Here is an 11,470-nt window from a genome sequence, read left to right as displayed (position 1 = left end):
ATTAAAGCATCCCAAAGCCCAGACTATGCCTAAATGAAGTGACAGAACACAGTAAACATCCGTCCATTGACTGCCATTAATTGGCCTAAAAACACTTAATGAAATGGCAGGTAGCCAAAATATTATAAAACATCTAAACATATGGCCTAAGAAATTCCCACCCCCCAAAAATACAAACACAATTTAACAAATCACTCAGAGGTTCAGTACAAAAGGTTTATTGGTCAGTAAATAAAGACACATTTAACTCCTAGACATACAAAGATGTAGATGGGTGAGGAGCATTAAAACAATCAGTTCAGTCCTTTCTCTAAGATTGAAGACATGTCCCTTCAGCAATCACAGCTAGTGTAGACAGATATCTGGTATATTCAACATTATCCTCGTAAAATAGGCACTAATATATATATATTTGTTATCTTTATACAAAGGCGAGTGGATGGCTATTAATCAGTATAGATAAAGGATCAGGAGAGGGAGGAAAGACAGGAAAAGAGGAAGAGACATAAAATAAATGACTGGGATAGGCAGTAAATTATCTTATTACTCCGTCTCTTCTCTCTATGTTAACTCATATTTATATATTTTTTTTATGAACACAAATCTATTCAGAGCATTTCTCATCATCTATTCTCTCTCTATCCTCATAAACATAGGAATATATTTCCATCTCTTGGGTTTGTTTGTCTTCTTATCTGCGTGAATACATTCTCAACTATGTGGTCTACAGGTGGATGTCTCCTCTCACCAGCCTTTTACGTCTGCGTCCCAAATAGCACTCTATTCCCTACATAGTGCAGGGCTCTTGTCAAAAGTAAGCAATAGGGTCCCATTTGGGATGCTACCACTGTCTCTTGTACAGCCAAATCCCCATTCTCTCCTCTCTCAGGTGTCTAATGGTCTCCAGCCCCTCCAGGGGAGTAGCACTGTAGTTACCACTCCTCTGTGGCCTGGACCTGCTACTGTTCTCTATACAGGTGGAGGTGGGTGCTGCATGCTATGCCATCACACACACACGGGTGCCATATGTCTGTGGTCTTCTCTGGAACTGTAATGCCTTCTCCCTGGCCCTGTAGACAGGGTCATATTCACCTAACGGTAGAAAACAGACTAAAACAGGGAGGGATTACCTGAACTTGTCCAATAAGAAACACTAGTGTTTGTTTTCTGTTGCATATGGTTTTGCTACAGTATGCACTAATGAATAACACCCAGGTGAGTTTGGTCTTTCTGTTACATTCTCTTCCTCCCCCTGGCCTGGCCTTTGGCTCCTGGCTGGGCCCTGGGTTTGGGGGCTGAGAGGACATGGGTTTCCAGGTCCACTCTCTGCTGTAATATACCAGTTAGCAGGAACTCAGCACTGAGGACGGGGAGAGAAGCAGAGAGAGCAGGAGCACAGAGAGACCAGTCCTCTCCACACGATATCACTAGGGTCCGGGCCTGGGCCTTCTGAGTGGAGGGCATCGTGGAGAGGAAGCGAGCTCTGCTACAGACGATGATGTCCTTCATCTGGGCTGGCTCTGGCAACACTGACCTGGTCACATGGACCTCATAACCCTGAGAGAGGAGAGGGCATGCTCTTATTTGGCGTTTCATTTTCCCCTTTAAATTTACAAATCAGTGTGTTCACTAAGGCTAAGAAGCCAGTTTTATAAACAGGAAGTAAAAAGGAGATAAGATAATAGCCTGCTTGCTGTTCAGTCAGAACTGAGTTCATGGGAGAGCTGCCCATTGAACACAACCACAACATTAATAGTTAATGCAGCTTGCCTGTGATAAGGTCAGTTTTTACAATTTTTAATACATTTGCAAAAATTTCTAAAAACCTGTTTTGTCATTATGGGGTATTGTGTGTAGACTGAAATGATCATTTAAAAAAAATCTATTTTAGAATAAGGCTTTAACATACCAAAATGTGGAATAGATCATGGACTGAATACTTTCAGAATGCACCGTATGTATAGATCTACCTCTTACCCCTGCACATCAACTAGGGAATGGTAGTCCTTGTACAGCCAAGTCGTGTGTTTTCAACAGTCTATGGTGTGTAGTCGTAGATAAAAGGAGGCCATTGGGAAGTGTGGATTGTTCACACACTGACAAACCCATCTAAATGATTCAGGAGAATGTATGTATGCAGAACAATTCCTGGGTTCCTGTGAGTAATTATTTGCCTAGCGCCTGCGCTCTCCTAAGGGTGTGTGTGTGTGTGTGTGTGTTGCCTATTTGAATAAACATGGATGGGAGGCACAGCGGGGAGCACACACACACACACACACACACACACACACACACACACACACACACACACACACACACACACACACACACACACAGACAGAGTTGGGACATTAACACACAAACATAAAGGGATGAATTGGACAGATGGAGGAGAGGAGGAGAGTGTGTGTGTGTACCTGTAGTAGAGGTTGGGTGCTGGCAGTCCTCAGTGATTCCTCCAGACAGAAGCTAAACTTGTTCTCCTGCTCTCTGTCCTTCACCAGGTACCTGTCAGTAGGTAGGAAACGACCCACCTTACCACACTGAGGGGGGGAGAGAGTGCAGAGAAAGAGGGGAAGGTTTTGAGGTTAAAACGAGGCTCTGACGCCAACCATGATCAGATAGTCATTATACTAAGAGAAAAATGTCTCAGAAGTTCTTGTACAAAATTGTCCCCAATTGTACAAAAGCACTTCCAGAAAGAACTCCAACCACCCCATTACACATAACAGTGATGTGCATTCTATTTTTACAATCTTCAGGTCCATCTTCACTTCCTGGTGGGGGGGTGGGGACTAACCTTATCCAGCCAATCGGTGGTGACGACGGGCACGCCGCGGGCCACAGCACACAGGAACTTGACGGTGCGTCGGACCCTGTCAGTCACCAGGTGGGTCATGTCAGCCACGCCCTTTGCCAGGCTGCCCCCCAGACGAGACACCACCTTCCCCCCCTCCTCATCCACCACTCCTGTAAACAACACCTGAGAGGAGGGGTCAAAGAGAGAATAACAGAAGGAGCGAGAGAAGGATAGAGAGTAAGAGGCAGAGAGAAAGGGAGGGCTTTCAAAACCCACATACACAACTGTGCATCAGAGAGATTTAATGCTCTAACACACAGACACTAAACACACACAGACATGTCCATTACCTTACCTTGTAGGACTGCGTGTCGGCCCTAACTGAGCCCAGTGTCCCAGAGGAGGAGAAGGAGGACAGGGGAGAGGCAGAGGAGGAGCGAGGGGTCCTGGCTAGCGGTGATGATTCCACAGGGGCCCTACGCTTACCTCTGCCCTTACCTGTAGGGGTCTGGGGCACCTGAAGCAGAGAGGGGTAGGGGGTGGAAGAAGAGAGGAGGAAGAGAGTGAGAGGGAGGAGAGAAAGAGAGGGGGAAGAGAGGAAGAAAGAGAGACAGAGAGAGAGAGAGAGAGAGAGTATCATTAGTCAGTAATACAGGGTGTATACAAATTGACAGTTACGTACATTGAACCACTTAATTAATTCCTAGGGCTGTTATGCAAATATGTCAGTGTACTCCTAATGGACAGAGAGATGCCAGTGTACTCCCATGGCTGAGGGAGAGAAAGAGAAAGAGAGAAAGAAATAGATGCCTTGGGAGTCACTGAATGATGTTAATTGAAATCCATTACTCTAGTAGGAGTCGGTGTATGAAGAGAGTGGAGCTGGATGTGGACAGAAATTGAGTGCATAGCTTTTCAAAGGCTTGTCTATCAGAAGGGAGCAGATGGAGAGAGAGCATTACCACAGAATTAGAGTCCAAAACAGATTCCTCTTCTTTCTTTATCTGAACCGTCGACTGCCTGCCTCGGACTTTCCTCTGCACAGTACCAGCCTCTTCCATCTTCTCACTCTGTCCCTCCATACTCTCCTCCTCTGCTATCTTTTTCACATGTGCAGTGGAGGCTCTGCCCCTCTTTGCTGGAGTGGATGCAGGATTCTCCTCTTTCTCTCCTTCCTCCTCTGCTGTCCTGCATCTCCCTCCCCTCTGAACCTTAGCTTTCCTCCGGGGAACCTTGAACCCACTGTTCTCCTGCTCCTCTTCCAGCCCCCTCTTCCTCCCTTTCCCTCTCCCACCAGTTTTAGACTCCACTCCCTCTTCACTTGGAGTGTCCCCTCCTGCTGTTGTAGTGGTGGATTCAGGTGTGTTGTCTCTCTGTCTGCCACGGCCCCGGCCTCTTCCATTCCCTCTAGGAGCGGGGGAGTCCTCTGTTACCTGGGCTGGAGTGGTTTCTTCATCTGCTACTACAGGGTCTGGCTCATTGGTTTTGGCTGTTTTCTTCTGCCCTCTAGTGGTACCACCAGCCTCCTGAGAATCAGCCTTCTCATTAATCTCAGGGTGTGGACCATCATCCTCTACTTTCTGGCTTCTCCTGCCTCTGGCTGTGGGCTTGGGGGCTGGAAGCTGCTCACTCTGCCTGTTACTGGGAGAGACAGACTCTGTTCCAGTCTTCCTCCTTCTGCCTCCTCCCCTCCCTTTGCTCTGAGAGCTCACACTAGCCACGATACAGGTGGAGACTGAGTTGGTGGAGCTGTGGGAGTTGGTGGAGCTGGAGCGAGAGCGGGTTCTCCTGGCAACAAACTGTTCGCTGGAGAGAATGTCCTGCACTGTGACCTCCACAGCAGCAGGGGGAGCCACAACCGCCCCGACCAACGTCCTTCTCCTGGTGCTGTTGCGGGTGGGGTTGTCTGGACCAGGGGCTGGCTCTGTGGTGCTGGTGGTCTTCCTCCCCCCTCTCCCTCTGCTCCCCAGGGTGCCTATGCTGGATCTCTCAGAGCTGACAGAGTTGGAAGAGTTGGAGCGAGACCTAGTTATACTAGCTGGGACTGGTTCTGGTTGGCTGGACAGAATATCAAGTTCAGGTTGTGGTTCCGTTGTGGGTGGAACCGTGACGGTTCTCCTGGTGGTTGCTCTGCGGCCTCTCGTGGATGTTTTTGGCTCATTTTCGTTGTCTTTCTTTGCTTGTTTTTCTCCTTGTTCCTTCGCTTGTCGTTCTTTTATCTCCTTTTCTTTCTCCTCGGCTTCCCTCTTTTCTCTTTCCTTCTTCTCCCTCTCCAGTTTCTCTTTCAGGTTTCTCTCCTTCGTTTCCCTGTCTAATCGCTCCTTCTCTTCCTTTTTCTTCTTCAATAGTTCTCTCTCCTGTTTTCTCTTCTCTTCTCTTTCCCTTTTTTCTTTCTCCAATATCTCTTTACGCTCTTTCTCCAATCTTTGCTTTTCTGCTTGTTCTCCCTCTATTCTCTCTTCCTCCACCCTTTCTCTCTCCAATCGCTCAAGCGCTTCCCTTTCCCTGCTTTCTCGCTCCAATCGTTCTTGCTTCTCTTTTTCCTCCCTCTCCTGTCTTTTCCTCTCTTCTATTTCTTTCCTCTCCCTCTCTATTCTTTCTTTTTCTTCCTCTAATCTCTCCTTCTCTTCTCTTTTTACCCTCTCGCACTCCAGTCTTTCTTGCTCTTCTCGTTCCTTCCTTTCCCTCTCAAGCCGCTCTCTTTCCTCCTGTTCCCTTTCCTCTCTCTCCATCCTTTCTGTTTCTTCTCTTTCCACACTCTCCCTCTCTAATCTCTCATCTTGTTCTTTAAGTTCCTGTTCCATCCTCTCTCGGTCCTGTTGTTCCTTCGTAACCCTTTCTGATTCTACTTTTTCCTTCTGCAACCGTTCCTTCTCAGCCTGTTCTTGTCTTTCCTTCTCTATTCCCTCTTTCTCCTCTCTCCGTTCCTCCTCAAGTCTTTCTTTTTCTCCCTCTTTCTGTTGTTTCACACTCTTTCTTCCTCTCCTCCCTTGCTCAACCACCTCTGCCTCTTCTTCTTTCTCACTCTCTTCCTCCTCAGGCAACACCTCTCTCCTCCCTCCCGCGGTGTTCACAGCCTTCCCCTTCCCTCTCATCTGCGTTTTCAGAGGCTCAGAGCTCTCCTCCTCTCCTCCTCTAGCTCCTCTTCTTCCTCTACTGCTGACACCACTTGTCCCAGCCTCCGACTCTTTCCCTCGCCCTCTCTGAGCCTGTCCTTTAGCTTTGGTGTCCTCCCCCTTCTCTTCCTCAGTGTCACAAGTACCCATAGGCTGAGTTTCAGCGGTGGAGATTTGGGAGCTGGTGAGGAACTCACTAGGTTGTGTCTCCTCCTCTTCTACTCTCCCTCTCCGGGACCTTCCCCTCCTTCTGGGTGATAGAGGTTTGAGTTCTTCCTCCTCATTATCATCATCCTCAGCAGCAGCAGCAGTAAACATGGGCTGGGTTTCAGCAGTGGAGAGGTAGGAGCCAACAGTCTGTGTCTCTTCCTCGTCTACTGTCTGTTTTTGGGGCCGTCTTCTGGGCGAGTCTGGTTTGGCTTCTTCCTCATCATCACTCTCCTGGACCATGTCCAGAGTTTGAGCTGTGGAGAGGTATTGGTTGGTCAGCACCTCACCAGTCTGGGTCTCCTGCTCCTCTTCCTCCCTCTCCCTCGCTCCTCCAGATCTCCCTCTCCTTACTGGGGTCAGGGGCTTGGCCCCAACCAAATCTTCGTCCTCCTCACTGTCCTCTTCCTCATAGGCAGACTTGGGCAGGGTTTCAGTCGTAGCAACATTAGACGGGGTGGGGAACTCCAAGGGCTGCGTCTCCTCTTCATCTTCCTCCTCTGTGTCACTGCGAGGCTGGGCAGCATAAGCCTGTGTTGCCTCCACGGCAAAGTCCACCTGCCTGTTCCTCCCGAACACCGCAGACCTCAGGCCAGGCTCCTCGCTCCCCCCTCCAGATCCATAGGTCTGGGTGGCCTCCAGGTCAGAATCCCCATCTGGGAAGCTGAATGCCTGGGTGCTCTCTGAGGCCTGGTCCCTGGCCTGGAGGTGGAGGTGACTGCTGTCTGACAGACCCAGATGGAAGGAGCCTCGGCTGGGCTGCTCCTCCCGGTCCTCCCCCAAGGAAGGCTCCAGACTGTAGGGCTGCGTGGCATCCAGGGTGGGTTCCACTGGAAGGCTGCTCTGGTGGCCCTGGTTCTGGGACTCCAACACAAATGACTGGGTCTCAGCCACCACAAAGTCATCGTCCTCCTGGCTGTCTGATGCAGAGCAGGACAATGCTGCTGTAGGCCTCGGCACAGGAGGGAGAGCTGGGTCTGAGGAGGAAAGGTAGAGAGACAGGTTACAAATGAACACAGCAGATTCACAGTTTCCACTGGAAATGTATAATCTCTTGTCAAAGTCCATGGCTGTGTCCCAAATGGCACCCTATTCCCTATATTTATTATTTCACCTTTATTTAACCAGGTAGGCCAGTTGAGAACAAGTTCTCATTTACAACTGCGACCTGGCCAAGATAAAGCAAAGCAGTGCAACAAAAACAACAACACAGAGTTACACATAAACAAAAGTATAGTCAATTTCCTTTGACCAGAGCCTTATGGACCCTGGTCAAAAGCAGTACATTGCATAGGAATCAGCGTGTGATTTAAGATGCAAACCATACAATCCATGACTTACGTCTGAAGGGGTCAGAGGGACTGAGGAAGGCCTGAGTCTCCATCTCCTCCTGTACTGACGATGCCAAAGGGGTGGAGCACTTCTGATGAGGGCCAGGGGAACCCCCCAGGGGGAGCAGCCCGGGGACAGCTGCCCCCTCTCTGAGGCGACCTCCAGTCTGTCCCTGGCCTGCCTCCCCTGGTCCATCCTCCTCCGTATCACTGTCCATCCTGAAGTCACTGGGCTCACTGAGGTCCGACTCCAGGACCATCCCTGCTGGGGGCCGACACCGCGGGGGTTTGGGCTCCAACCTCTCCTCCTCAGCATCTGTGTCAGCAGATGACCTGAGAGCGATTGTCTTGGTAACAGCACCGGTTGTCGTTGTTGTGGGTGATGGAAGCACAGCCTGTCGCGACGCTAACACCGCGTCCTCCGTTACCGTGGCGACATTAGGAGGAGGAAGGTTCATGGTCTGTGTGGCGTCTTCCTCTAAGTCTGTGTCGCTGTCAGACCTGATCTCCAGAGGAGCAGCAGCTGCAGGTCCTACACTGGTGGGTGGATTAAGGAGCTCCGCTGTTCTGCTGCTGGTCGGAGGGGCAAAAGGGTTGTCTTCTTCATCAGTATCACTGTCCAAAAGGATCTCCTGGTGACCAGCAATCCCTGTTCTGATCCCACTAGAATCTGATTCTGGAACTGTTTTGGAATGTGTGTCTGTGTCCTCCTCTTCCACATCTGTGTCAGTGTCTAGGTGGAATTCTGCGGGCGGCACTGCAGGGGCAGAACCGTCTGGTTTCTCAACCGGATCGGATACGAAGGAGGTAACATTGGTAGCACTGTCCGACACAACAACATCATCATCATCCACGTCTGTATCACTGTCGAAGTGTATCTCTGTTGGCTGCACCACTGGGACAGAATCTACTGGTTTCCTCTCCACATCGGCAGCAGTTAGCATTAACTTAGAGTCACCGTCCATAGTATCCCCTTCTTCCACATCGGTATCACTGTCCATGTGGATCTGGCCTGGGTCAGAGTCTGTAGTAGGAGGTTCTGTTGCGGCTGGTGGCTTAACAGCGTTTACAGGTGCAGACAGCCCCATCTCCTCCTCTCCCTCTACGTCTGTGTCACTGTCCATGTTAAACTTGTCCTCTGTAGACGCCATCGGTCCATCTCTCTCAGCTTGACTGACCTGGTTCACCACTGACACATCCTCCTTTCCTCTTGTCCTTTTGCCAGTTTCCTTCTCTCCTAGAGCCTCTTTCCCTTCATTCCCCTCCTCCTCTTCTTCGCTGTCGTCCACTATCATTCGGGGTCTTCTTCTCCTGGGCTGCTGTCTCGGTCCATCCATGTCGCTCTCCTCCTCACTAAAGCTCACTACTTTCTTGGGTCTGTTTTTAGCAGAGGAGGAGGGAGTGATGGGGCTCTCCTCCTCACTGTTAGACATACAAGAAAAGGTGACTTCACTTTGAATACAACGGAATACAAACACCCACTGTATTCTAATATATATTTATAGTTTAAAATATAATTCAATATTTAAGTTTTCAGTGATGATATCAGGTTACTGAAGTGTAAATGAATGGATGGATGGGAACTTTACCTCTCTGGAATGACTTTGTTTGTAGGACTGAGGAATGTAGAACAGGTGGGACTGGACATGTGGGAGTCAGAATCAGAGACTAACAGAGAAAGAGAGAGAACGAAAGAGAGAGAGGTGTAGAGAGAGAGGTAGAGAAAGAAAGGTAGAGAGACAAAGGAAAGAAATAGATATTTACAAAACACTGCAACAAAACTTGATCAGAGCACCATGTGTTGAGATTACAGCAAGTGAAATAATAAACATAATTTTACCAAAGTACTTTCCCCGTTTGTCTCTCCGTCCCTCTTGCTCTCCATCGGAGTCAGACTCAGGCACCAGTGTCCTCTCAGGCTGTGTGGGGGTTTGTTCAAACAACAGGGGTTTGGCCAGAGTTTTACCCTTTCCACCCAGCTCAGTCAACGACGGTGCCCCCATCTCTCCATTAACTCCTCTACCCTCAGTCGGTCTCTCAGTCTTCGGTGTGCCAGTCTCTCGTCCCAGAACTTGGCCGCTAGGGCTTCCTCTGAGCTGGGCCTTCCTGTCTGGCCCTGACCTCCTTCCCTTTCCAGAGTGTGCGTTTGTCGGGTTCTGCATGTGCCCCTGTCCCCCCCTCTGGTCCACAGAGACATACTGGCAGGGGATGTCAGCTATTACCACACACTCTCCCTCGGTCAGTGCGTAGCGGACGTGAGGGGTCAGTTTGGTCCGGCCCTTCCTTGTCCCGTTCATGCTGCCCAGGTCCCACACTAAAGCCTCTGTCTCCATGGCGGCAACGTTGCCGTGATGACGGTTGCCACGAAACATTGAGATGGAGATGACGGTGTGTTGCTTGGATACGGAGCTGGCCACGAGGGGCAGGGAGCAGGAGTCTGGGTTTCGACCCAACACATTCTCTCCCTGGTAGAGAGGCAACTCTGAGAGAGAGGGAGGGAGGGAGGGAGGGGGGAGTATCAATAAAATACTGCTTTTAGGAGCAAATATAAACATGTCATAAACTGACATCATTATTTCATTAAACACTTTGACAAACAAGTTTGTATATATTGTTTATTTATTTAACCTTTATTTAAATAGGCAAGTCAGTTAGGAACAAATTCTTCTTTACAGTGATGGCCTAGGAACAGTGGGTTAACTGCCTTGTTCAGAGGCAGAATGATAGATTTTTACCTTGCCAGCTCGGGGATTCGATCCAGCAACCTTTCAGTTACTGGCCCAACGCTCTAACCACTAGACTACCTGTTGAATATCTCAAATCTTGTGTTGATGAAACAAAGTAAGAGGGAAAGCAATGCATGCTACAAAATGCCAGCAATGCGAGATGTTGTACAAGTCTAGGCATATTTGTAAAGGCTAAAATATTATAGAAAGGATGGGGACATAACTGGGCTCTACTCACCAGTCTCTGTGATGTGTTTATTTTTTAACACCCTGAGTTTGGCCAGTGGCTCTCCTCGCTTCTCTCCATCATCCTCCTCCTCTGACTCTTCCAATATTGAGTCATCGATCAGCTGTGTTGCCTCCATTCACCCTTCAATCTAAAATCAGCCAAAGGGACAGAAAACATGGCAGCAAAACAGTAATTAGTTTGTCAGCTAAATTGTTTTATCGGGATGCACTGGCTAGCTATCGTTAGAATATAGTTAGTTAGCAAGCTAACTAGCTAAGTTAGCAGAACGCTTCTAAATGTGACTATCAATCACTTATTCAGTAAACAAGGCCACCAATTACCATAAAGAACACGTTTTACCTTCAAGCCAGCTAGGTGGGCAGATAACTTGCTAACGTTAGTGGATAAAGCAATTTGATCAGTAACATCAAAAAATAGTAATCGTGGTCATGGATTAACGTTTTGAATACAGCTCGAGACGTTAAAGTTCGTTACAAATTCAATCATTCAAAGGAACGTTCATGGTCTAACGTTAGCGAGTTAGCAATCTAGTCCACAGTCCAGTTTATGTCATGTCTCTGGACTGGAGTCTGGGACACGTCTGTACAAAATACAGGACAGCAAATGTAATTGCTAAAGCAATCATCAAATGCCAGTGTATTAAAAATAATCGCGCAATGTCTCAATCATGTGTGCAACTGTTAATAGAACACATATTTTATGGATATTCACTATTTCTTTAAAACAGCACACTTACCGTGCATGCCTTTAGAACGATGAAAAACAATGTGCATTTCCGGTAGAATATCTGCCCGCCTTCGGTGGGTGGGTCTATAATATCATTGATCGAAACGGCTGTCAGTTATGCTCTGATTTGTGATGATTGGGTAAAAGAACATCGATCATTATTATTAAGGACTTGAATGGACATGAAAGGTATGACTTGAGCATTTCTTGGCGCTAAGAGTGACTCGAGATTTCACGGAAGGACCAATGGAATGGTCTAAAATCTCCGCCTACCCTGGGCACCCGGCCATGCAATACGAATTCTACATTTTTTT

General features: G+C 48.4%; 1 protein-coding gene across 2 annotated transcripts; it reads right to left on the bottom strand.

Annotated features, from left to right (window-relative positions):
- Positions 1-202: 202 nt before the first annotated feature.
- On the bottom strand, positions 203-11,243 carry LOC129857566 (mediator of DNA damage checkpoint protein 1-like). 2 transcript variants are annotated; one of them, XM_055925968.1, is made up of 10 exons: positions 11,167-11,243; positions 10,419-10,557; positions 9,295-9,936; positions 9,044-9,122; positions 7,465-8,876; positions 3,763-7,100; positions 3,156-3,317; positions 2,801-2,983; positions 2,418-2,543; positions 203-1,557 (listed from the first exon to the last, which is right to left on the bottom strand). In XM_055925968.1, the coding sequence occupies exons 2-10, from the start codon at positions 10,543-10,545 to the stop codon at positions 1,234-1,236; spliced, it is 6,393 nt and encodes a 2,130-aa protein (XP_055781943.1). In that variant the 5' UTR covers positions 10,546-10,557; positions 11,167-11,243; the 3' UTR covers positions 203-1,233. The 2 variants fall into 2 exon arrangements, with proteins under 2 accessions (XP_055781943.1, XP_055781944.1); XM_055925969.1 differs by lacking the exon at positions 11,167-11,243 and having other exon boundaries at positions 10,190-10,511.
- Between the last annotated feature and the right edge of the window lie 227 nt (positions 11,244-11,470).

This window comes from Salvelinus fontinalis, chromosome 6 (assembly GCF_029448725.1).
Source record: "Salvelinus fontinalis isolate EN_2023a chromosome 6, ASM2944872v1, whole genome shotgun sequence".
NCBI lineage: Eukaryota > Metazoa > Chordata > Actinopteri > Salmoniformes > Salmonidae > Salvelinus > Salvelinus fontinalis.
Note: the sequence above shows the minus strand (reverse complement) of the source record. Positions and strands in the feature narration are given on the sequence as shown.

Excerpts from the sequence above, each read along its gene's own strand:
- LOC129857566 (XM_055925968.1), bottom strand. The coding sequence starts at position 10,545 with ATGGAGGCAACACAGCTGATCGATGACTCAATATTGGAAGAGTCAGAG. Across the intron at positions 9,937-10,418 it reads TAAACACATCACAGAGACTG|AGTTGCCTCTCTACCAGGGA; the intron begins GTGAGTAGAGCC and ends CCTCTCTCTCAG. Across the intron at positions 2,544-2,800 it reads CCACCGATTGGCTGGATAAG|TGTGGTAAGGTGGGTCGTTT; the intron begins GTTAGTCCCCAC and ends TCCCCCCCTCAG.